The sequence below is a fragment of the Xiphophorus couchianus genome, chromosome 5 (genome assembly GCF_001444195.1).
Source record: "Xiphophorus couchianus chromosome 5, X_couchianus-1.0, whole genome shotgun sequence".
Classification (NCBI taxonomy): domain Eukaryota; kingdom Metazoa; phylum Chordata; class Actinopteri; order Cyprinodontiformes; family Poeciliidae; genus Xiphophorus; species Xiphophorus couchianus.
In genome coordinates, this window is record NC_040232.1 from 36,945,849 (window position 1) to 36,972,365 (window position 26,517).

A 26,517-nucleotide genomic window follows, 5' to 3' on the forward strand; every position below is an offset into this window, starting at 1 on the left:
AGAAAAAGTAGGCAAATAAATCACTGCACGCGTCAAGCAACGGCGCCTTGAGAGAAGTAAAACAAACTACAAGGTCAAACTACAAAGAGGTAAATAAACCTGACTAAGTAGCTGCGCTCAAGTGTGAGTGAAGTAAAGTAAAATAAACAACCACAGCTTGCAACAAGTGCAGTGTTATGAGGCCCAAAGGCTTCCAGTATTAAGCCTGAAACGTCACCCAGCAAGAGTTTACACTCCCAGAAAGAAAGTCGTCTTTGAAAGGACCTTTCTTTTTTTTTTAGGCCACTTAGTCTGAATTTAGCCTAATAAGGATTAAAACCTTTTTCTCACTCTTTTCACTGTTTGCTAACAGGTTAGCCTTTTACCCCACCTTTCCTATTTGTGGCAGCTTATCCCTTTTTGGTGCGAGGACAAAAAAAAAGAGAAAAGAAAGGTCTTGTGTGGATTTAGGGAAACGCTGCAGTGATTCTGGGGTTAATTGGCAGAAAAGTAGAGTTCAGTGCACAGATTCATTAAACATTCAATTGTAGGAGTAAAACCCTGAAATATTACAAACGAAAGTGGCAAGAGAGCAAAAAAACGCCCCATGAATTTTAAGTCTGTGACCAAAATGTAATTTTCATGAATTATGACAATAATCAGTGGGGAAGATGAAAGAAGAGGACCCCAATTTTGTTTCCTTCTAATGTTTAAATCAGGGGGTTTTTTCAGCCGTTTTGCATCTTAGAGTTGGGTCAAAAAGCAGTGAAGATGCACAACTCTATATTTTATTGGTATGAAGCTGCTAACACCTTCTATAAAGTGTAGAGAACTTATAATTTTGGTAGAGAAGCAACTGTTAGAAGGGTTTTGTTTTGTGTTTACAATACAAGAAAAACATCTACACCACTTATCTCTACGATGTTCATGACATCATTGGGCATATAAGAATATGAAATGCAAAAAAATTTTTTTTTATAAATCAGCACATGACAGAAAGGGAAAAGTCGTGTGCGTGCTTTTCACTCATATTCAGACAATCAAAGAGACATCCAAGAGTTTCCACTGTGGCATTGACGTAGTCCAAGACTCACCGCCATTGGTCCTCTTCAGTCTTATAAGCTACCATAGCAAACACCCAACAGGTTAAGATTGCTGGCCAGTTCCTATCACATTCTCCCCGCTTTCCCTCACTCTTACATTTCGCCATTTAGTGATGGATAGGCTTTTTAGGGTTGGTGTGGGGCTTTGGTGAAGTAAATTCTTCTTTAATCCCCCTATTGTCACCAGCTTAAGTGGGTGTGGGGTGAAGGGTACAGCCTTCTTGAGGAACTCCGGGCCGGGTGTCCAAAGCAACAGAGTAAGAAGAAGAAAAAAAAAAAAAATAAGATTGGGTGAGAGAGATGATAGAGAAACTTCAGAAATGGAAAGGAACTCAATATATTATAGTCAAAGTTTATCTGGTTGAATCCAGAAGTTTACGAACATCAAATAAAAAGATCCGCCGTTTTTCTCACTGTCTGAAGTTGGATCAGACCAAACTTCTCTTGGTTAGGTCTGTTAGAATCAGAAAAAAATATTCATATTTGCCCAAAGCAGCAAAGCTGAGAAAGATAAGAAAGTAAGAATAATAAATAAGAAAATAAAGAAAAAAGTCACAATGTCATGAGGATGAAGTTGAAATAACATGAGAATACAGTTGGTATGAGAATTTAAAAAATTAAATGGATGACTGAATTATCTTGGAAGATGGATTTATTTAATTAAGTGATCAAGATGCAGATGAAATTTTAACTCCTGATGACACTTCTGTAATACAACCATTGATCAATTTTATGCAGAATGTTGAATTATCAGAGTTATCTGACACTGTTCCAAAATCCACACAGACTGGTTCCTTCAGCTTTAAATTAACACATGGAAAATAACTGATATTTTAAAAACTGCAACCAGTGGCTCATCTATAGCTACTGGTTGGCCCTTTTGGAGTAGTGAGAAAGTGAAAAGTCAAAAAAAGGTCAAGCTAACCAAAACTTGTGAACCAATCCAGCCCGGCATCCATACACTGTAAAAAAAAAACTGTAAAAAAACGGTAAAATGTACAGTAGAAATTTGAAGGAATTTTCCGTTTTTACATTTTACAGGTATTTTTCCCGTGTTTTCAATTTGGCGCATTGCATCATGGGAACAAGAACCTGCACGAAGCGCAAAATCTTGTTCTGTAGCCATTCAAAGCTCTCTCTCCGACACTGAATGTGTATCCTGGACCCAGGTTGGACTTAGAAGTTGGAGTAATCGGTTTTTGGCACCTCTGGGGTAATGTAAAGTAAATCAATAAACATTTTTTAAATTAAAAAAACAAAACATAGTATTAGTATAGATAATATTTCAGACTGGCGAACCGCTATCTTCTTGTAAATACGGTATAATTTTGCATTCGTTTTACTAAAAATGTTTTTACTCATATTTTTAAAATACCGTTTTTGGTTCTGAAATGTAAAAGTAAGACGAGGTTATTTATAACGGTGACCGCTTTTCTCTTTTTTTTCCCACACTCCAAGTACGGCGCCCATTTTTGCATTTATCTCTTGAGGAACTTGCTAGCTTGATTTTTTCGACCATCTTAATAAGAATGTGTCTCACATAGCCCCCCAAATTATTGATATATATGACAGTCGTCGTCTGCTGTGAGTTTTCTTGATTTAGCCTTTGGTGTTATGCGTTTTTTTCTTTTCAATATCCAAACTGTTGATAAATGGCGCGTGAAAGTTAGCAGTTCATGGCGTCATACTGCTTGTGCTTATTCTTAAATGTCAGGCTGTAGTTATTTTAATTGTTAAGCACAATTTGATAACCTGGGTGTGAGACGCAGGTGGGGGTTTTTTTTTTTCTTACTTTGACAGGATAGTTTTTACGTCCAGACTCCAGCTTTGTTCTCTTCCGGTTCGTTTTTTGTTTGAACATTATCTTTTTCAGCCAGTGATAAATTTGTTTTGAAGTCAGTCAGGATATGGACAATTAATTTACATATTTCTGAAAGAAAAAAAGGGAATGAGCATTAGGAGGCCCAAAAACTGATATACATAATTCATTTTCATTTTCCAGAGTCTGATGTTCGAAGAATGATGGCTGAAACCTATAGCATCCAGCGAGCAGCAATCAACAGAGGAAACTCCATCAGCAAGTTATTAGAAGACTGGCCTTTTCTCTTTGAAGCAATCCACCTGTTTGATCACACAACCACCCTTCTTGGCTTCCCAGTACAAACCAGACTGGCAGAGGAATTGTCAAAGAAAGAAAAGACAATAAAGGACTTCCTTGGGTCCAGAGGGGTGGATATTCCAGGAAGTGATGCTGTCCAGGTGATTAGTGGAATCGCAAAATTCTTCAAGGAGAAACCAGCCCAACTATTTTGTCAAAATGAGGTAAATTTACACTGTAAGCATTTCTTTTTGTCCAAAAATATTGACAATTATTTTTTGTAAACATTAGCTGTTTAGTTCCGTCCATTATTAGAAGATTTACATGCTTTGGTGTTTACATTTCTCTATTTTGTGTATATTTTCTTTTCTCTCCTTAGCTGCTGCATCCAGAGAGTCCTGATCTTGACCTGCCAAGCACCCCATGCATCTTTATAATGGGTGTGTAATTATTATTATTTTGCTTTCCTCAGTCTGTTAAACTTTTGATTTAAAATTCTATATGTACTATGTTTTCTAGAATAACCTTCAAATAATGTTAAAGTTTGCTAATATACATTTTGATGCAATATCATACACATTGTTGGAACTGAATACCAGTGGTCCCCAAAGTCGGTCCTGGAGGCCCGACATCCTGCATGTTTTATTCTCTCCCTGGTGGTAGTAACAACCTTTCAGCAAGTCAATGTTCCTCTTAGGCCTCTAATGAGCCATCATTTGATCCACATGCGTTAAACCAGGGAGAACTAAAACATGCAGGATGCCGGCCCTTGAGGACCGACTTTGGACACCCATGGATTATACAGTATTTTGAATAAATGTAAGGACAGAGAAAAATATGTTGACAGGTACGTGAAAAAAAAGTCATATGAAAATTAATATAATAAAACATTTTCTATATAATTACTGCGCGTATTTAGAACATATTATGGACATGTTCTGGTAACCTGTGGTGGATCTTAAACTCTTGTATTAATGATTTGTTTCTTTAGGTGAACAGCTTTTTAAAGTTGCTGTTGACCAAATGATTGTGAATGACCACATCAAGTCACCCATCGCTGCCCTAAGCTACAACTTCTCCATGTTTTATGTCTTGAACATAAAATATCCAAAAGACATGTCCCTGACACTGGAATTTATACAAAGGTTGGTATATTTTTGTTGATATTTTGAATTATTTGGTCTGAGCAATAATAATTGATTAATTCTGTGCTTTTGAAACACAGTTCAGAAGCATTGTCTTATTTTCATTGTTTAATTTTCAGTCAATCTTTTTTTCCCCTTTTTTTTTTACAATTTTATCAGTTTCAAGTAACTTCAGTGATTGTTACGGGTTTGCCTTCATTAAAAGAAGTGTACCAACAATTTTGTTGTTTCAGTGATTGTTCATTCAAATTAGTCATAGTTGAGGATTGTCAAAGAGTTATTTGCAACTGTTGAGACAGTCCAGTTGCATGACTGCAACTGGACTGGTGATCAGCTGCAATAATGTAATTTGGACGCATCTGTCTGTATGTTAAACTCAAGTATCCATTCCCTTTTTTTTTTAGAGTCTTTCTGGGCTTAAACCCCAAACGAGGGTCAAAGGCTGAAATGAAGGGGAAGAAGCATCATCACATTCCACCCCGACTGCTCAAGTTTGTAAATGAACTGTATGACTTTGACAGTCCATGGAAAATTTGATTCTTGTAAAAGGTGATGCTTCATAATGTTCTCTGTTATGTTGACAGCAGTTCAGAAAATAGTAGTTGGATGTTGGTCCTTGTTTACACCTGTGATTTTAATCTTGTAATGCAAATTGCAAGATTAAAATTGTATTTTTTTAATGTTAGTGTTGGATTGTGTTAATTAAATTAAACTTAACAAAATTATTAAATTGACTTCAAAGTCTGGACTCAAGAATGAACTTTACATTGACCTTAACAACTTTAAAAATATGTTTGACTGAATATATAATTGAGAATGCAATTTGTAATTATATTGTAATGATGTGTTGATATGGTATTGAAAAACCATGAACTGCAAAATAAAATTTGCAAATGGATTGTTTATGGTTTCATTGTTAACCCATCTGCATGAGCTATTTTAACACTAAATTTCATGGTCTAAATGTCCTTTTGAATAAGAAGTTGAGTTTTGCTTAAATTTATGTTTATTTAAAATGTAGTGCTTTATATTTATTACTTAGTCAATGTCTAACACAGACTTGAATGGTTTGAATGTCAAAAATACAAGTTTTTAAGTAACAGAAATGCTTGTGAATATACTACAGATTTACTGGAAAAATACGGAAAATTTTAGTTAGGGATTAACAGAAATGCAAGTTAATTAACATTGAAAAACTGTGAAAATACCGTAAAAAAACAGAAAATGTACTGGCTGAAAATTACCAGGATGTTTTCCTGTTTTTTTACGGAATGTTTTAATACATATTGTAAAAAAACGGAAAATTTCAATTCATTATTTACAGAAGTGTTTGTGAATATACAGGACATGTACTGTAAAAATACGGAAAATTTCAATTATGGATTAACAGAAGTGCTGGTAAATTTAACATAAAAAAATGCTGTTAAATTACGGAAAACTTATGACCAGAATTTCCGTAAAAAAACAGAAAATGTACTGGCAGAAAATTACCAGGACATTTTCCTGTTTTTTTACGGAATTTTTTTTTACTGTGTACATTTGCTTTACTAGATAGAGGGAACTAACTTATTACCACTCTTGTGGAACAAAATTCAAACGAGCCATTAAACAAATTGAAGAGATAAAATCCACAGAGCGAAGGAAAGTTATGCTCTATGTTTTATTTATGGAGCTGTTAGGTTAGCAGCCTAGATGGCCACTTTGAAGAGTAATTTATCATAGAAAGATTGTGTTTGTGTGAGAATTGTGGAACATTTACATGGCTTTCGGAAGCGGAGAAACAAAATCTGTGTTATGCTGTTGGAGAAATAAGTCGTGGATGAGCAATCCGCAGCGTTTCCCTGTGGCTGTGCCGCTTAAACCAGACTGAACGAGCCATTGACCTTAATGGCAGTGCAGGCACAAGAATTCACCGCAGTATCTATTCTGTTCTCTAGCACAGACAATACATGTAGCCAGTGCACATCTTTACTCAGGGAAAACTGGTGGTTTGTTAAAATCGCTCAAAGACTCGTAATTAACCAGGGTATCGTCATTGTTGTCCTCGTGTTCAAGAGAGGACGTTCAACACCGCGGACACTCGCCGCCTCATCTAAAATGCAGCGGAGAACTCGCCGGCAAAAACAACGGCCCATTTACAATTCCAATGTTGGACGCACGGACATCGATCTTTCAATCGTCTGCTGACCTCGGCTGAATAACGAAGGCTGCCAGAACAGCAGGTACACAGGTGCTGATTGTAATATCAGTGGCCTACCAGGCCAGACTGGCATCTATAAACAGGCTTATCCATCAGGCTGGTGTGTTGCCTTTGACACACGTGTCGGGGGCAGACGAAGGGGATAAATGATGGAGAGGGGAGGGATCAATCAAAGGAAAGGGGAGGGGAGGCTGGTCCAGTCAACCCTAGAGACAGAACATGATGGAGGGGTAAGGCTCAGGTGCAGGGCGGTGGGAGCTGAGGGAGTGAGGGGGGCTCTTTGTCCTGATATGCTTGGTTAAGTGAGAGGCAGGTACTGGTGGTGGCTTTGGAGGTCCAAAGTCGGGTCAAAAACAGGCAGCAAGGGAGAGACTGGAGTTTGTTGTGGAAGAGACGAGAAGTGAGACATTAGTCATCATTAGACAGCGAGACCAGTGAGTCCAGTGGTTTCCTGTGATTACCAGCAGGGTAAGTCCTCTCTCTGTGACCTCTGACCTCACACTGGTTACCACCAAGGTTATCGTAGTTAGCGTACATGAACGGAAAGTGAAACTGAGAAAACATTTCCGTTAACTGAAATAAAAATGAAAACGGTATTGGAACTATATCGTGCTTTTCTAAAACTAACTAAAACATACTGACATCTATTTACTAGTGCTTCAAACTGATGTGAAATTTATATTTTCCCCCACGCACAAGCAGATTATGTCAGCTGTCGGCAAATTACGTCACTCCATACTCCTCATGGCGAACGCAAAAAAGGAGAATGTGCAAATATTCATTTTGGCTGGAGTTTTTAATCAATCATTATTAGTTGATATTAAATAGAGTTTACATGTGGACGAAATGCCAAATCACATTATCCATTTAGTTTCCCAGATATCCGGCTATGTGCGGACCAGGCCTAGGACTGCTACTTCAACACAGAATGTTCTTCAGTAGAGAACAGGAAGGATTGATGTGATGCTGTAAAGTAACACACTTCTATCTTCTCCATTCTTTGTCTGTAATGGAACAATCTGGACTTAGAAATGGTGATGGTCTTTAGGAAATCTCAGATGTAAGATGGGTCTACATGCTCAAGGGTATACACACACACAGATGACTGTATTAGTAAGTGTGTAGTCCAACTTTTCCTTTCCTTTGCTCTGGACATAAATCTGGAACTGTTGGATCTCTACGTCGAACCAAAGGAGGAAACCGTTTTCTGAGACTCATCGTCCAACTTCACTGATGTGAAACATCCAAAACACCAACTTCCTTTAAATCAAGACTTAAGAACGCACATGGTAAGAGTTATGGCTTTAGAACCCTAATAAATGGAACTCTGACCAACCATATTTAATGTGTATTGATGATTCTAATAATGGCTCTTAACAAAATGTAACGTGTATTATTGGTTTTCGCAACTGTTGACTGTATGATGTTTGGATGTTTGTGCTTTCCCGATGTAAAGAACTTTGCCATGTTGCTGAAATCAATCAAATAAACTTAATTGATTGATGTAACATTAGCTAACTTTAATCGTCAGTGAAAGTGAAGTGCCTCCATTTTGAACAAGTAACAAATCAGACAATGAGGGACTTTAGAAACTGTGCATAAAGCAGAAATGCTCTACTTCGGGAGAAAAAAAACTACTTTGAGAATCTTCAAAGCTGAATATGTTCTCATCTTGCAACATAACAAGAGAAGAAGAAAATAAAAGACACTCGCCATCTAAGGAAACATTTCATGTCTACCAGGTGCTGTAATTACTGCAACTGGATATCAGAGGGAGGAAAACGAGGGCAGCGGAAACAGAAAGGAAGGTCATCCCAAACCATCACTCAACTAGTTGGAGCTGTACTCTGGCTGAGCGATTTATTGACCATCTTGGGAAGAGCTCCATCAGCGTTGACCAATAGTCTAAGAATGGGATGGAGGAGAGTCGAACGGGGGTTGGCGGGGAACGTAAAGAGACCGATATGGATGAGTGAGAGTCAGGGAATCCGTTTCCCTGGGCTCATTGATAATGACATACCTGCTCAGGCCGTCCGTTAGTCCTACAGCACACACTACTTATGCTCTAACTGGAAAATCAATAGGCTCCTTCTTCTCTGAGACCTCTGGCTGCCATGGCTCTTTGTGATTGGCAGGTCCAGCCGAAGGTCGCCCCGGTGACCAGGACGGCTTGGTGAAGCCAGCGGAGGGGTTGGGGAAGGGAGCCCCCCAGCAGACTGACATTTGTGTCCCAAACTGAACCACATGGGCGTAGCGGCTGGAAAACTTTGAGGAACGGAGATCAAATTCATTCAGAAAATCCCTGGAACCTGAGGAAGTCGTAAACGGTCCAGTCTGAATACCGACGTTTCAAATGAAATGAATTCAAATGATTACTCTTCTCTCATGGATCCAAGCAATGGTGGCCAAGTTTAATATGCATCTTTATAGTTATTTTTATTTAAATTAACTAGAAAACAAGTCTGATATGGAGACTTCTTATGCCAAATTTGTAGAATGAAAATTTATTTTTTTTTACTAAACTTTTTTACCAAAAGAAGAAACTGACCAGATATGAAGCAAATCTAATTTAAAAACATAAATATGTCTTTTAAAAGTATGAGTTAAATATGCAACGAACCCAAGTACATGAATAAGAAGAGGTGGTCTTCCAATGTCATATCTTTCATGTTCTTGAGCTTACTCAATGGTTCTTGTTTCAGGCCCACATAATGCATGCAGGATTCATATTTAATATGAATTCATCTACATTCTTCCATTATTCTCTATAATGGAAGAGGATAAAACGGTCCACTCCTTCTCTTAAGGTGCTCAAGTATTTTCTCGTCCATTTCTGTTTGTACAAAATTCTGTACGTTTCACCACGTTAGTGGCTGCAAGTCGTTCAAGTTATTCCATCTTGTTCTTTAGCACAAGTTTTTAAACACATACATAAAGGGCAGACTAAAGGGTTTTTTCTTCCAGATAGTCATTTTCAATCAAAACTTTTGCTTTTGAAAATATGACACATTCATTTTGAAGTGTAAATAAGTGAAATAAGTGTGTATACACAGTATATATATGACTTCTCTCAAGATGCTAAATAAAACTATTTGAATATTTGAATGCATCATCTTTGCTTATAGAAAGACGTTCATCCTCTTATTGTTCAGGGAAAGATTGTCAATGCAAACAAGACATTTTGCTGCCGCTCTGTGAACACTGAAGACATTTGAAATATCAACAGATTATTATTAACTTTTATTTCATTATTTAAAAAGTAAATAAAAGTTTCTAAAAAGTAAAGGTTTTATAAGTACAGAACTATAATGAAAGCGTACGATAAATTACGTATTAAATGCATAATTCATAGCTTTTCTTTGGAGCTGCAGCCTTCAGAAAAACTGTTCAATGACTTTTGTGCTTTCTTATATTTCCCCAGTTGCAGTCAGAATTTAGATTTCTGCTGATCAGAAAGTTAAACAAACGCAAGCACTTTCAAAGAATTAATTCTTAACTTTGATGAGATTGTGTAATACGGTTAAAACTGACTAAAGCTAAGGGAGCATTTTAAATACCCTGCATGTATTTCTTTGGTCCAACAAGTCTGGCCAGGCACCAGGAGCGCCTTAGCTACAGTAACCCCGCGTCCAATATTAATGGCTGCTGTCTAACATGGAGTGTGTGCTGCTTAGCGCAGACTTTTACACACGCACACAAAATCAGGAGCACATCTGCTCTGTGACTTCATCCGTTCTGCTATCTGCAGAGCAGATGCAACGGCCCGCCTGGCACTTAGCAGCCTGCGCTGATTTTCTTTGAGGCCCGACGTGGAGCCGGCAGCTGGCTCTCTCTGGGCTCGGGGCACATCAACAAAACGTGTGAACAAGGACATCAGAAATGCACTCTGGTGGTTCCCATGTCTGTGGGATGTTGGCGTGGGCACGCCTGCGCCCTGTGTTTACACCCACAGAACTGGCAGCAGAATGAAAGAAGGGAATCTTCGAAAGTTGTCGACAAAACAGCGTTCTGCAGCCTGTGGCTCCAGAGAAACGTGTCGTCTTTTAAAGCTGCAGTATGTACATTTTATAAAAAGTATGGGTTTTTTTTGGTTTTTTTTACATATTTGTTAAAACTGTTACCATGTTGCGACAATGTGAGAAGGATAATCTGAGAAAAGATCAATCTGTCTGTGCTACTGTCCCCATTTGAAGAAGTGCACCACTAGTGACCAAAAGCAGCGAATCAGAGCCAGGAGGAGGGCCTTAGCGCTGTCAATCAACTTTGTGTACTCGCTGCCAAATGTCCTATTCAGAGAAATGCCTCATCGTTACAGAAAAAAAACAAAACGTTCATTCGCCGTCATTGTCGGCCATGCAAACTAGCTTTAGCATTCAGGACAGGCTGTGCTACAAGGAAGAAACAGAAAGAAGGAGGGGGTTGACTGACAGCTCTAAGACCCGCCTCCTGGCTCTGATTGGTTGTTTCTAGTTAGGACTGAGAAAAAGCAGAGGAGCTAGGTTTTTTTTTTTGTTTTTCCACACATTGTCACATATCATAATGTCATGACATGGAGACAGTTTCAACAAATATGTAAAAAACAAAAACATTTTGTTTATAAAAGTTATGTACTACAGCTTTAACAACACCACTATGGTGAATATCACATAGAAATAAATAATGTAAACAGAGACAAAAAATGGATAGTTTAGAAGTTCCTCCATGTTTTGAAGCTATATCTAAACTAACAAAAAAAACAGAATATTTAGCAAGAACTTTATTTCTTCTTACTTGCCCTCTGTTAGCCTTGTTCCACTCATGGAAGTTAATTTGCCAAAAAAATAAGCAATTTCCAAATATCTTCAAAACCAAATAAGTGAACTTGGACAAAATGTACTCAGCAAGAATTAGAACTAAAACGTCTCTTTAAACGTTAAAGGCAGCGTGCTCCTGGTCTAGGAGGACAAGATCGTCTTTTCTCTTTCATTTCAGCCCAACTTTATTTGGCACCGTGTATGAAAACGGCTAAGGCCATAAAAAAAAAAAACTGAAAAGAAGAATAGAGAAAGGACTAAAAGGAAAGGGGAGGAAAAAGTGAAGCGGTGGGGTTGCTCATGAGCTGGCACAGATTTGCAGAGCCACGGACACTTTTGTGCTCTTCTTAGCGGAGTCACACAGGCTGAGATCAAAGGGCCTCTTGATCTTTTATCCAGTCCTTATAAATCAAGGAGAGACTTTTCCGCGAGCGCAGATAAGTCCTAATGTTTTCAAGAGATATGAGTGCGTGAAGGCCAGTCAGGTTAGCCGTGCAAGAAACACACAGGTAGCAGATAATAAGTGAAAGGAAGGGAGAGGGAAATAGCTAAAACTTTCACCGTGAGACAAACCTGCTTTGACTTCATAAATTCTTACACAGGGCCCTGCAGAGGACGGTAAGGGGAGCTGAGACGGTGGCTGGTGAGGGCCAGCTCATCAGCCACAAAAACATGATGACACCTGCACCAAGCTACAGAAAACATTTATAGTTTGGATTAAAGGGTCACTTTATCCAATCATTTCTGTGTTACTTTCTCATCTAAGGGAAGCTCCATACAAAATGATAGAAAATAAACGTAGAAACTAATGGCGATGTTATAGATTTGTATTTTTGTCCTTGTAATCACTGCATTTTGATGCTAATTTGCTAAATGAACAATATTTTAAATTGTTGCTAACTATTTACTTTACAAAGTGAATTTGATAAAAGTTCTCGATCTTTTTGCCTCAAGTTTTATTCCAACCTATCCAACATATGCAGCATTTAGCACTGTAATTAAAAGCAAAGCAGACCCTTAGGATGTAGTTCAGAATGTACTTATCTCCTAAAAGTCAAACATTTCACCAAGCTACAGTGAATATATCCTTCCAAACATTTGGATCCAAGTGGTGCCGATTAACCTCTGAGGAGCAGCAGGCCAGGAAAGAAACATTCACCCTGAAATCCAACAGCCCAGCATTTTTTCTGACTTATTTCATCTTCTGTAACCGCGCTGGGATAACAACTGTCTGCCCTCGTAAGTACAGAGCAGAAGAGTCAAACGTTTTTTTTCTAAATAACTCTGGTTAAGTTGGTAGTCTTTCAACTGTAGCTGGGCAACATAGAAAAACCAAATCTCCAGCTCACACATTAATAACTCTCATTTTCACGCTAGGGATCGATTATTAATACACTAAACCGGTTTAATGAAGCTAAAATGTCATTTAACTTCTTGTATACGACGTTAACAAAAAGCTCAGAAATATGCAAGCAGTTTGCTTCATCGTTGTCTGATTTACTCCTTTATGAAACACAGTCTGTCATCTCAAGCAAAAACCAGAAGAACAATTCCAAAAGGTTTTACTGGCCTTATTTACATTAAAGAATAATGAGCTCATAAATGAAACCTGATGTCATCACTGGAGGAAAAACACCAGACTGTTTCACTCATCTGGGCATCAAAAATCTAACTCGGATAACTGCACATCACCAACTTATTTACCAGTCTTTGAACCGTAGAAAGTCTTAACTTTGCAGTAGCCATGAAGGCAAAGATCATTCATCTCTATTATTTATTAAATATGTTGCTCAGTTTGGATTGGTTTGATGACCTGCTCTAAAAATATGTATTCAAAAATGCGAGTTTTTAAGAGTAATTTGTAAATAAATTTTTGGCCTCATCTGAAAACATTCAGCAGTAAAATAAAGGTTATGAATTCCCATTAACTCTAAAGAATTCAGAAAAGTCTGAAGGAGAAGTTTGACGTTAGCATGCAGGACATTTCCTGCTGTCCAACAAGAGCAGCAGAAAAGTCCAGCAGCAGGTCTGATCGCCGTGAGGCAGAGAAACAGAAAACAGAACTTCACACTGCAAAAACATTCAGTCTTACAGAGGACTTTAATTTCTATTGAGCAAATATCTTAGTATACTTGAAATGAGGCAAAATTAACTCATAAGTAACTTTTCAGCAAGAAATAGGAGCTTGTTTTAACTCAATAATTCATTAATTTTAATGAAAAAGCATTTGTTCCCCTGGCAGATTATTTCACCTATAATGTGGGGGGAAAGTCTTGTTATAAGTTAAATAAACTCCCAGTGGAAGTGACATTTTCCCATCAATATTAAGAAAGCATTGACTTAAAACAAGCTCCTATATTTCTTGCTGAAAACTTACTTGCAAGTTAGTTTTGCCTTATTTCAAGTGCACTAATACATTCACGCTAGAAAGCAAGACCAAAAGTCCTTTGTTAAGGTTGTGTTTTTGCAATCCTTGCGGAACACCACAATCTTTTCACACATTTGAAAAGTCATTTACATTTTAATTGCAAAGGTACGCATATATTCAACTTGAATACAAAATAACTTTTAATCAAAACAATTTTTTTCAAAATTTCTGGATTGAGTGTCAAAAAAAAAAAAAAAAAAAAAAAAAGCTCAAAAAGGCAAAAAAAAAAACCACTAAAGGTTTCTGTCCCTACAGGAGAATATTTATCTCCATTCAGACATGTGTAAGTATGGCTCACACCACCGCTGTGTGTGGCTGACTGACTGGAGGGTTGTTGTTTTTTTCTCCTTCAGCAACAACAAGTATAAAAGCTGTCATGAGGGACTTCAATTAGAACCTCGAGAAAACCCCTGCTTAAATTATTCAGCATGGACAAGGTTAATGGAGATAAACCCACGGGCAAATTAACCGTGTGTGTGTGAGAGGAAGAGGAAGGTTTGGGGAGGATCTGCGGTCCAAATATGCATCAGGTTTCTGACTTAATGTTAAGTAAAATGCTTGAAACGAGTCCGTTTAGTTAAACTGGGTTTAACACACCAATCTGCGCTTTCGGTTCGGGATAAAAGTGAGAGGGAACCGAGCTGCTGGGGTTCGGAGGCCGAGCTGCAGGTGGTTCAGAGCCGCGTTCAATAAAACAAAAACTCTGAGCTACTCAATATTTGCAATTCATACTAAATACGATTTTAATTCACACGAACGTGAAAAAAAATACCCAAATGTGGAAAAATATGTAGGCCTTAGGCAATTTAATTTACATTAATTTAGGAAACAATTTAAAAACGATTTTTTATTTTTATTTTATTTTATTTTTTAAGTAACGCGGTTATCTGAGGTTTTAAGCTAAACTTGCGACACGAAGGCTGTGGACAGAAATTAATGATGACGGTGATGAAAGGAAAGAAAGAAATAAAGCAAAAAAGAATGAAATAAAAATGTCTATTTAAAAAAAAAAAAAAAAAACAGAAAAAAGAAGAGAGGAAGAGGCGCAGAGGAGGTTCTAAAATGTCTGCTGTTTAAACGGACCGGCCCGAATCGTCCGCATCAGACAAAGATCAACTTGAAGGAAGAAGAGAGCTGGGCTGAAAGTCGGACGGCTCTGCATCCCGGCGTGGAGCTGCGAGCAGCGGGCAGCCCGGTGAGCCTCGCCGCCGCTGCTGCAGCTCCGGCAGGACCGTCATCCTCTCGGCTGGCGCTGATTGGCTGCTTCCAATGACAGCTCCGCACATGATTGCGGGAGGAGAAGCCCCACCCCCTTTCACTCTTCTTAAGGAGCCATTCATAAACTACTCAAACCCAGCGCCGAGCTGAGACTGGACGAAAAGTGAGCGAGGGCAGAGAAAGGCACGAAGAAGAGATGAAAGCTCCAGCAGCTCGGCGTCTTTAAGCCCGTCCAGCCACCTGGTTCTGACCCAGAACCTTAATATGACTCCCTGGAAGTGCTCATGACCAGGACTGATAATCTATCAGGCTGCTCAGACTCATTTCTATCCGCTTCCTCCTTCTCACACTGACGTCCATCCGCTGCTAAAAGCAAGAAGAAGAGAAAGAAAAGAAAGAAAAAAAAAACTTTGATCCAACATTTTTTTCTTCTTCTTTTTTTTTCTTTTTCGCTGCTCTGGAAGCTTTTGCCTCTGGCTTTACCGGTAAGCGTTGGATCCGTCAACTTACTGCGACTCTCCGGTGTACAGCCCGGACCTCTGCCCCAACATGATCGCGACGCAGGCGAAGCTGGTGTACCAGCTCAACAAATACTACAACGAGAGATGCCAAGCGCGCAAGGCGGCCATTGCGAAGACCATAAGGGAGGTTTGCAAAGTGGTGTCGGATGTCCTGAAGGAGGTGGAGGTGCAGGAGCCCCGCTTCATCAGCTCCCTCAGCGAGATCGACGCGCGCTACGAGGGGATGGAGGTCATCTCCCCGAACGAGTTCGAGGTGGTGCTCTACCTCAACCAGATGGGGGTCTTCAACTTCGTGGACGACGGCTCGCTGCCCGGCTGCGCGGTGCTGAAGCTGAGCGACGGCCGCAAGAGGAGCATGTCGCTGTGGGTCGAGTTCATCACCGCCTCGGGCTACCTCTCGGCCCGAAAGATCCGCTCCCGGTTCCAGACTCTGGTGGCGCAGGCCGTGGACAAGTGCAGCTACCGCGACGTGGTGAAGATGGTGGCCGACACCAGCGAGGTCAAGCTGAGGATCAGGGAGCGGTACGTGGTGCAGATCACCCCCGCCTTCAAGTGCACGGGCATCTGGCCCAGAAGCGCAGCGCAGTGGCCTATGCCGCACATCCCCTGGCCCGGACCGAACCGGGTGGCCGAGGTCAAGGCGGAGGGCTTCAACCTCCTGTCCAAAGAGTGCTACTCGCTGACGGGGAAGCAGAGCTCGGCGGAGAGCGACGCCTGGGTGCTGCAGTTCAGCGAGGCCGAGAACAGGCTGCTCATGGGCGGCTGCAGGAAGAAGTGTCTGTCGGTCCTGAAGACTCTGAGGGACCGGCACCTGGAGCTGCCGGGCCAGCCGCTCAACAACTACCACATGAAGACCCTGCTGCTGTACGAGTGCGAGAAACACCCGCGGGAGACGGACTGGGACGAGTCGTGCCTGGGAGACCGGCTGAACGGCATCCTGCTGCAGCTCATCTCCTGCCTGCAGTGCCGCAGATGCCCCCACTACTTCTTGCCAAACTTGGACTTGTTTCAGGGAAAGCCTCACTCGGCCCTGGAGGCTGCGGCGAAGCAGACGTGGAGACTAGCGAGGGAAATCCTCACCAACGCCAAAAGTTTGGACAAATTATAGAACAGGCGCCGAGAGACTTTTTTTTTTGTTTGTTTGTTTGTTTTATTTTTTGGGATCAAATCTATAAGACTTTCTGCAACCGAGTCTCCAAGAAATGTGAAGAAAAAAAAAAAGCCGTAGCAAAGCAAAACCCTTTGAATAAATCGGAGCAAATTGGGCCGCAGAAACAAGTGAAGGTACAAATTTCTGATAAATGTTTCTACATTTCCTTCTGTCTTCTTGAAATGTTTTCACAAAGTGAAGAACCTTTTATTTAAATATATGCACAAAATCGCTAAGTGAAAGATTGTAGTGTGCCAAGTTACATTTTTTTTCCATTATGTGACTTCAGAAGAAATGTTAATAAAATGTTGCAAATTAAATTACAACTTGGCCTCATGCTTTGACGAGTAGATCTAGCTCGACTTCCATGATATATTTTAAAATAAAAAATAATTTAAAAAAAATAGGAAAACAAGAGAAAAATGGAAAAAGTATCTAAATGAGGCAACAGCGTTATTTATGGGATTTATCTCCGTTTTTATTTCCCTGTTGGCATTTCCGCTTTCAGCTTAGAGCAGACAAAGACACGAACAAATATTTGCATCTGGTGAATGAGTGAATTATTAATTATACAGTTTTGATCACTGCCGTCGCCATATTTATTTCTGTGCTGTTCGGGAGATTTAACCGCGAGCTGGTTCCTGTCCAATAAGCACACGCCGTTCAATTGAAACGATTTCACGCAGTTCTGCGGTTTCAAAACCACCTGTAGGTCCCAGCAAGTTTATTTCTCTCCTCGTAGAATATTTTTTATATATATATACATATATATATGAAAACAATATATAAAAACAGATTTTCTACTTGTCTAGGAACTCTCTGAATTTGTCACTGTTTTTCGGTATTGCGGGAGAAAGAAAATGACAAAATTATTAAGAGTTTTAGAGCATTTTTAATATTTTTTCAGAAATGCCCCTCTGCATACTTTCGGATTTTTAAAAAATTATTATTATTTTTTTACATATATTAAATGCGTAACAAGTTTTAATTTCTAAACGGATTTGACAGAAAAAGAAACACTCGCTCGCTTCTCAAGCGTTTCCCAGGAAGTGGGAACATTCAGCCCGCTCCAGCAGCGGGTCGCTGCAGACACTGAGAGCCCGGCTTACCTTTGGATCGACGGCCTTGTAGCTCGGATCGTCCTCATCCACCTCGAAGAAGAGCTCGGAGGCGGTGACCGACAGGGTGCCTTTCACCACCGCAGCCGGAGCGACGAGCTGGGCGCTGGTGCTCAGGTTGACCGGGCCTGCCGGACACACACACACACACACACACACACACACACACACACACACACACACACACACACACACACACACGCCGCTCAGAACTTCCACTCACACCGCTGCGTTAAGTTGAAATTAATGCATGCTTAATAGTGCTTCTGCGAACTCCCTTTCAAACAGCAATACGCCGTTAAAGGACCAATGGAGACGTAAATATGAAATCAATAAAATAAATCACAAATCAAAGCAAAAAAAGAAAAACTTCGTTAAAACTGAAGACATTTTCAGTATCGACTCTCCGTCAGTGAAGCATTGACTGCGGGCTTTGGGGACAAGCCGCTTCATCTCTCATCCATCTTCATTTCTGCCAGTCCGACACAAAGATCCGCGGGCTCAGGGGAGCAGCGAGCGGAGGCTCTTCTTGCCCGGCCCGGCGCTGCACATGTGCGGGCATTGTGTTGCAGATGTGCGCCGCGGAGGCGCGGAGCTTGATTTCCCAGCAGAGCAGCGGAGCGGCGGGCTGACACACAAATGGACCCACCGCTCAACTCCCTCCGCTGAACCCCGGTGAGCGCTGACACGTTATCCGTGGGTTGGAATAACAGCTTTTTGTTGTTGCTTTTTTTTTTTTTTTTTTTTTTTAGCTCGTTCACTCAAAAAAAGAAAAAAAAAAAAGTCACTCAATTCCACCTGGGGCAGAGACAGCTGCTGCAGCTGCTGCTGCTGCTGCTTCAGGTGACGAGATGAGCCGCCGCAGCTCCCCACTTCCGCCCCGCCGCAGATCACGTCATTAGACAGGGATCAACCTTTAATCCCGTTGTTGCTTTATTTCAATCGACTCTGCGTTTATTCTGCTGCCAGCTTCCCCAGATTATAAATCTAATCCGGTTAGAGAAGCGGAGTAATATTTAATCAAACCAAGATTATTGAAATATTAGGGGCATATTTAGTCCAAAAGGAGAAGGAATAAAATCCTGCACGTACTGTATGAAGGTTTATTAGCTTAATAATCTTGAAGAAGAAAATCCCATGTTCTTGTAAAAATATAATAATAGTAATAATAATAATAATAAAAATTCTGATCCAGTTTAAAAGGACATTGCTAAAATATATTTGATAAAAATAAAATCTTTGGAGTTGAGAGGGTAAAAATAGCATGTGTGTGTCTTTAATGCTCCACAGATGAAGTTCACTGGGGATCATAAAGGATGCGCAATATGTTTAATAAGATGGACAATAGTAATAAAAAAAATACTTGTATTGTTCTGGAAATTAACTGCACCTTCATGTCACAACATGATGGAAACTTTAAGCTGCGATTAAATGCATGGCGACAAAATGTCTTTTATATTAAACAATAAAACAAGTCTATGCACTGCAATACACAAAATATTGCCAGGTTTTTTTGTGTGTGTATTTTCTGGTTCAAATGTCTTAGTACTCATGAAAAAATGCAAAACTTACAAGTAACCTTTCAGAAGGATATAGAAGCTTGTTTTCAGTAAATAATTCCTATTTTTCTACAGGCAGATTATTTCACTTATAACACGGGAAAAATGTCTTGTTAAAAGTGAAACTAGCACTTTTTCATGTATATTAAGAAATTATTGACTTAAAACAAGCTGCTATATTTTGCTGAAAAGTTACTTGCAAGTTAGTTTTGTCTCATTCCAAGTGTTAAAAGATATTTGAAGTAGAAACTAGACCAACAATACTTGGTAAGATTTTATGTTTTTGCAGTGTATTCAAATGAAGCAACAGGAAAACAGCAACACAAAATACAGTGTGTGTTTATGTGTGTGTGTGTGCGTGTGATGTTACTGACTGTAAGGCAGGAGAAGAAGATGATCTCCTTCCGTACCTGTTTGGTTCTCCAGGTCTTTGTCCTCCAGGGAGGACAGGGTGTCGTCGTCCCCGTCCAGGGACGCCTCGCTCTCCGTGTTCTGATTGGCCAGAGCCTGGCTCCTGATGGACTGCTTCAGGATGTCGTCCTCGGACGCTGAATGGAGAGGACAGAGGGTTTCTCTTCTTATTCAGCTCATGCTGTGGCGTTTTGGTGGAGAAGGCTGCAGCTCTGGCTCGGCCGCGTTGCTCACAGTCACACATGGAGGGCTTTTAGCTTATTGTTATTAATCAGAGGGACAAACACGCTGCGCTCTATTGCACAACGCAGCCTGACGGAACGCAGACATTCATCTGAGGCTCGAGTCTTGCAAAAGTAAAACTGAGCGTAATGTTTTGGGGTTTTTTTCTAAAACTTTTCATGGAAAGCTTCATTCCTCTCGGTGGAAGTAAAACACATCAACAAAATGGACGTCTAATCGAGTGTTTGCAACTTTTTAGACCTAAAAAGAAAAATGCAGGGAAATGCGTTCATTTTAGTTTATAACCCAGACAGTTTTTCTATATCAGCAGATCAGTTTTCACACCTATCGTCATGACGACGGGGGACAGCAATGCCTGCTGCTGGTTCAGACCAACGTCAAGCTGACATGTTAATGCGACATCCAAACACACACGCCCACGCACCCACACACACACACACACACACACGCGCGCCAGTTATTTATCCAATCCCCATTTAAACAAGATGAACAGATTAGGACTTGAGCTGCTGATCAACAATCTGCAAACAGTGGAAAAGAGTGGCATGGCGGATGGGACGGCGCGAGGCGATTGGCTGGAGAGCCTGCACTGTTTGTAAACACGCAGCCCGTAACGCAGCTGCTAATCCCCGCGTTCTGGCCGAGGGAGCGCCTCGGCGGAGTGAGTCGTCAGAAAATCCCGGGGATTTCTCGTCATCACCTGAGACGGAGAGGAGCAGCCAGACTCGAGGAGCCGCCGCAGGAAGCGGGGCCTTGTCATGGAAAATATGCAGCTCACTGATATTTAGAATGGCCTTCCTGTAATTAAGCCTCCCTGGAGGATTCTTTAGTTAGCGGCAGTGAAATTACTACCAGCTCCCCTAATATGTACCACATGCCTTTTGTGTTTGCGCCACGCCAAGTGGACAGAAGAGTTGTTAGAAGAGCTGGAAAAGAAAAAAAAACAACCAAAAAACAGGCAGCGGGACGGAACTTTAATGCACCGTCTATTAACTCGCATTTTAATACTAAAACGGGAGTCATCACATAAAAATAAAACTCTGATGGGATTCAAAACAGACACTGATGGCCTTCCATAGAAATGTTGGGAGGGAATTTTATGGAATATTAAACAGCGTGTCACAAACCATGAAGAAATAAGTTGTTCCTTTTAACTCCATAGTTCAAGAAATACAAACGTAACATCCTGTCCTCTAGATTCTCACAATGAAGCATTTTGTTTCCGTTTTCTCTTTTGTACAGTTTATTATTAAAAATGAAACTTTACTCAAATCTTATTCAATTTTATACATTTGACATTTTATTTACCTATTTTAATTGACTTTCTCACTTTATATTTTTTACTATTTTAAACTTTTTTTACTCTTTTAGAAACTCTTTTACTCTATTTTAATCTTGGTTGTTTTTTTTTATTTACACTACTTTGAACTGAATTATTTTTCTAATTTAACCATTATTTTAGAACAGAAATTTTGTATCTTTTTTTATTTTACTCTAAAATTATTTTTTAAAAATTCCTGAATTTGTTGAATACATTTTCAAATTAACATTTTCTCTATTCTGTTAACAGTTTTGTTTAATTTTATTTATTTGGCTAGACTTTATAAATAGATCTCTCTCTTTCTCTATCTGTGTGATATACAAATATGTCTATATATATATATATATATATATATATATACACACATCTATTTATATATACATATATATACATACACACAAAACTCTTGTGGTTTTGATACAAGATGATTTATAGCTACGTAGGTTTTTGACCCGTTTAAAGGACCAATTTAACTTGCTGAGTAGCGATGTAGCTATTCTTAGGAAAGCATTGCATAAAGCTGAGATGACACACAGAGAAATAGGTGTAGTTATACACAAAATATATAGTTTTGTATCTTAATCTTTCGAGCGTCTATCAAACACTCAGCAGCCTGACTTACAGTATTAAATTCAGGAAGTAAAACACAAAAATTATGAAAAAGCAAAATCCTGACTGGCAGATTGCAAATATTTCTACTTTAAAACAAAAACAAACGTAATCAAGTGTCTTCAGCAGCACCAAGCTTTCTTCCCAGAACTACCTGCTCGGTCCACTCAAGCATGCATGGCCGCGGCAATTAAATTGTCAGAATTAACAAATTTGTTTTTAACGGGAGCGCGGCCAGCAGTGTGGTCATGAGGCGAGTATTGATTAGCAGAACAGAGACATTTGTCTTCAGGTATTTACTCTGCCACCTCTGCTACACGGGCCCCATACCAGACCGAATCAATCCCCGGAAAAAAAAAAAAATGCTTCTCTCCAGCCATAAATAGAGAGCAGCCTACTCTAGTCCACCAGCAGCCACACGCTTCCCTCTGGAAGTCGACTTGGCTCAGAATGAATGACAGCAGTTTCTTCCCTCTTTAACACAGGCAGCAGAACGTTCGCAGTCTTGGTTTTCTTTTTTTCTTTTTTGTTTTACACAGAGTTCGGATTGTGTTTAAAATATAAACGCGAACAGCCTTCTAATTTTAGCACAAAATTTGATGTGTAGCCAGCTGACCGAGGGGGTCTCCAGCATCTCTGGGATATTTTCTCAGAGAGTGAGCCCGTTCCCCCCCCCACACACACACCCCTCTGCAGCTGATGAATATAATTACAGCCAGATACGACCTCTGTGCTCCATGTGAAAACCCAGTCCCGCGTTCTCCTCTGGAGCAGAACTTCCGTAACAAATGTCGGGTCGGCTAAAAACAAGACGAAAGGTTACATCAGAAAATGGATGCCGTCAGAGCTTCGGTGTCACCGAGTTATTCTAATAATATATTCCCACAGTTTAGTCACACAGTATTCCCTTACAAGGTTTGGCCACTCGGCAACTGGCTGCTGGCTATTTTTACACAATATGAGTCAGGGATAGGAGATTTTTCTTGCATTAATTTGTCTTGTGCCACCAATAGATGAATTCATGACATCGGCTTAAGTTATTCAGAATGAAATCAAACCAGCAGCACGGATGGGAGCCTGCAGGGGGACCCTCAACTCATTTTCCTCTTCAAAAAAAAAAAAAAAAGCACTAATGGGAGAATGAGTGGGATGTCTGAGCTCGGTTACGAGTTGGCTGGCGGGAAACATGAAGAAACTGTATGGGAAGTTGACAGCAGGGGAAGAGCGACCTACAGCTGCACTGGAGCCGTTACTGCAGGACCAGGAGCCTCCCAGGACCCTGAGGGTCCCCAAAACTTATTGCCTCTAAATCATTTTCTTACCGGCTGCTGTCACACCTGCCGTTGATCTCTGGAGAAGACGACACGTAAGGAGGGACGCGCAGGGGAGACGAATAAGTCCTGTTCAGTGCAGGATAATTCAGGGTAGGATAGGCCCACCCTGACTGCAGCGGGGTTTCCATTAACCATAAAATTGAGCAAACTGAAACTACAAAAATAAGTTTGCTTAATGGAAACATTCAAATAAAAATAAAGAAAATCTCATTTTTAATATGTTTTTGTGGTAGGAGGAGGTGGCTTTTCAACCGTATGGAAATATTTTTGCAAAACTTTCTTTCGCATCGCACAAGTCACGTGATCATGGATGTTACTACTGGCAAAAACGATGAAGAAGACGACAGGAAGTGGTAGGAGGATGACTGATTGTTTTTTATCATGCAATGTACAGCTGGCTCCACCAGAGCTCTCACAGCATCACACAGTTCATAAAACGTTGTCTTGATTCCAACGTGTTGAATCCAGAACTCTTCTGTAAAATGGCCGACTACAGTTTCCCCATACATAGAGGCTTGTGGGTCCAAGCGCCCGATTAAGATGCCAACATCTCCTCTGATTGGCTGATATGATGAACGCTAGCGCTATGGTTGAATTATGAATATAGCTCAGTGAACTGTTTACACCCGTTGCTCCCATGAGATTACCCATTACTAGTGCTGTGTTCCAGTGCCGGACAGTAATGGAGTACATTTACTTGAGTACTGTACTTAAGTATATATTTTGAGTATTTTTATTTACTTGAGTATTTATGTTTTGGAAAAATGTATGACTTTTGACCACGACCTTTCTAGAAAGTTTGTTGTTACACATTCTTTTTGGCTCAGCTAGCTGCTGCCGTTTCTCTTTACAGAAATGCGATTGGACACAAGCTACACTCCTCACAAGAAGGGGAACCAATCACAGTCGCCTCTCACATCTGGGATTTGGACTTACATCATCCTTGTTAAGAGTTTTTACAGGTGGTGTCGAATTTTTGTAACAGAGCGGTACTACTGTACATGTCAATACATCATCAGGTGGGTTCTCTGTAAAAGTCCTCAGAAAACAATACAGCAATGTAATGATTTTAGAAAATGTCATTTGTATTTTTAAATATTAATGTATTTTCAAAAGTACCTCAATACTTTAACTTTCAAAAACTTTTGTCCAAGGAACCTTTACTTGTAGTTGAGTAAGATTTGACAATAGTGTCAACACTTTTGAGTACTTTGTCCACCACTGGAACAATTTCACTCATTTAAAATACATTTTTTGTTATATTTGAATATCTCTGTTTGCACAGTTTTTATTTTCAAATATTGCAAGTGGTCCTTTTTTAAAGCACAACTGCACATGTCCATTATTGGTGTGTGATCCTCATATTTTGGTATCTATCCGATAAGTAAATATTTTGGTATCGGCTAAGATCGCTGATACCAATACTTTTTATTGTGGTTCAGTATATGAAACGTCCGACCTTTAATTGGTTTGTCTTTTGAATTATTTTGTTAAATCATAGGGTTGCATTTATAAGTGTCTACAAAATACTTCAATAACATTAACATAACAGAAAAAGAAAATGTGTGCATTTTTCCTAAATAAATAAACAAGCATAAAGAAATATTTTCAAGGTATAGTCAAAAGATTATAATACAAAAAAAAATAAAACATTTTAAGTAGGAATCTCAAACTTAAGTATCAATCTTACCACACTAATATTGATGTGATACCAATATGGTATCAATACTGTAAATATATTGGATCGATTTGCCCACCTCTGATGCACTTTATGTTGTCAGTATGTTCTTTTATTTTAGTTTTATTTTAATACTCTTGTGTTTATTTGCCTTGTTTACCTGCCACTTTGCTGCTGCTACACCTAAAGTTCCCCACTTTCCATCATGCTACATGCTACAATACTGTTCTGCCAAAGTGCATTTAACAGGAAGTTAAATTTAGCCTTTGTTTTGGAGGAGAAAATTAAAACAAAGGGTCTTGTATATGAGGCATGTTTGTAACTTCATACGTTTTGGCAAAACAAGAATTGAAAACTCCACCAGTCCTTCAAATTCATAAAAAAAATACAAAATAAAAAAATTCTGGGAATTTTAAAAGTTGGACACGAATGCTGAATAAAGATGAGAAGTTAAAAAAAAAAAACATTTGAATTTATTCTTGACTACAAACAGTGTTTGGTTGGTGTTAGTACGCTCGAGTATATCTGTGCTACTCCTCAGTCACACAAACATAACACACTGCTTCCTGCGGGGCACTGAGGCCACGCCCCCAACACGCGCTGGATATTCCTCCATCACAGAAATAAATGATTTCTACAACCATGGACTATTGACACCACATATCTGAGCCCAGAACACGACAGTGATGAAGACACACACACACACACCCGCGCATGCACGCACCCAATATATAGAGTATAGTAAGATTTAATGACAGTATTAGGTAAATGCATAAAATGTATTAAAAGTATCACACACATTCATTTTGTCGCATTCATTTTGTGACTAAATGAATGTTTTATTTATATTTAGATATCACTTTTTTTTTCTTTTTGTTTTTTTAACGATCCTCAATTTCTAGATAATTCCCAAGAAAATCCACATCAGTTCCCACAACGTTCATGTGAAGTTCTCAGTTTGGAACGTTTCCAAACCGACCCAGATTCACTGAAAGTTTCTGAAACTGCTCTTCCCATTTGCTGATGATATTGGCTCTAAAAACAAAATCTTACCAAACAATGATAGTCTAGTTTCAAGTACAAATATCTTCAAATAAGACAGAACTAACTTCCAAATTACTTTTCAGCAACAAATAAAAGCTTGACAATAATTACTTAGTATTGATGGAAAAACACGTCCCAAGAACCAGTTTCTGCAACCGAGGATCGGACCGCCAGGGTCCCCTCCCTTGGCCGCCACCCATCACACAGTGCACCCGACCCCTTTGGCCCCTCCCACGGGTGGTGGGCCCATGGGAGGGGGGGCCCATGTTTCCTCTTCGGGCTGAGCCCGGCCGGGCTCCATGGGTAAAAGCCCGGCCACCAGACGCTCGCCATCGTGCCCCCCCTCCAGGCCTGGCTCCAGAGTGGGGCCCCGGTGACCCGCGTCCGGGCGAGGGAACACCAAGTCCAATGTTTTTACTCATCATTGGGGTCTTCAGGCTGCACTTTGTCTGGTCCCTCACCTAGGACCTGTCTGCCTTGGGTGACCCTACCAGGGGCATGAAGCCCCAGACAGCATAGCTCCTAGGATCATTGGGGCACTCAAACCCCTCCACCACGATAAGGT

At 40.0% G+C, this 26,517-nt stretch overlaps 2 protein-coding genes and 1 long non-coding RNA gene across 9 annotated transcripts in view; 2 read left to right on the forward strand and 1 right to left on the reverse strand.

Moving 5' to 3' along the window:
* The window catches only part of lrba (LPS-responsive vesicle trafficking, beach and anchor containing), a 243,144-nt gene that overhangs the window by 80,104 nt on the left and 136,523 nt on the right, over window positions 1-26,517 (reverse strand). For all 7 annotated transcript variants that reach the window (XM_028018763.1, XM_028018766.1, XM_028018765.1 and 4 more), the window contains 2 exons: window positions 19,723-19,860; window positions 17,745-17,881 (listed from right to left, as the gene is read on the reverse strand). In XM_028018763.1, coding sequence (XP_027874564.1) covers window positions 17,745-17,881; window positions 19,723-19,860 — 275 coding nt within the window. The remainder of the gene's footprint in view (window positions 1-17,744; window positions 17,882-19,722; window positions 19,861-26,517) is intronic.
* LOC114145284 (uncharacterized) lies at window positions 4,244-5,223 on the forward strand. The gene is made up of 2 exons (XR_003595653.1): window positions 4,244-4,325; window positions 4,730-5,223. It is a non-coding gene; the product is annotated as an uncharacterized LOC114145284 (long non-coding RNA).
* Window positions 14,901-16,955, forward strand: mab21l2 (mab-21-like 2). Its single transcript, XM_028018770.1, has one exon. It carries the CDS (start codon window positions 15,514-15,516, stop codon window positions 16,591-16,593), a length of 1,080 nt encoding a protein of 359 aa, XP_027874571.1. The 5' UTR covers window positions 14,901-15,513; the 3' UTR covers window positions 16,594-16,955.

Excerpts from the sequence above, each read along its gene's own strand:
- mab21l2 (XM_028018770.1), top strand. The coding sequence starts at position 15,514 with ATGATCGCGACGCAGGCGAAGCTGGTGTACCAGCTCAACAAATACTAC.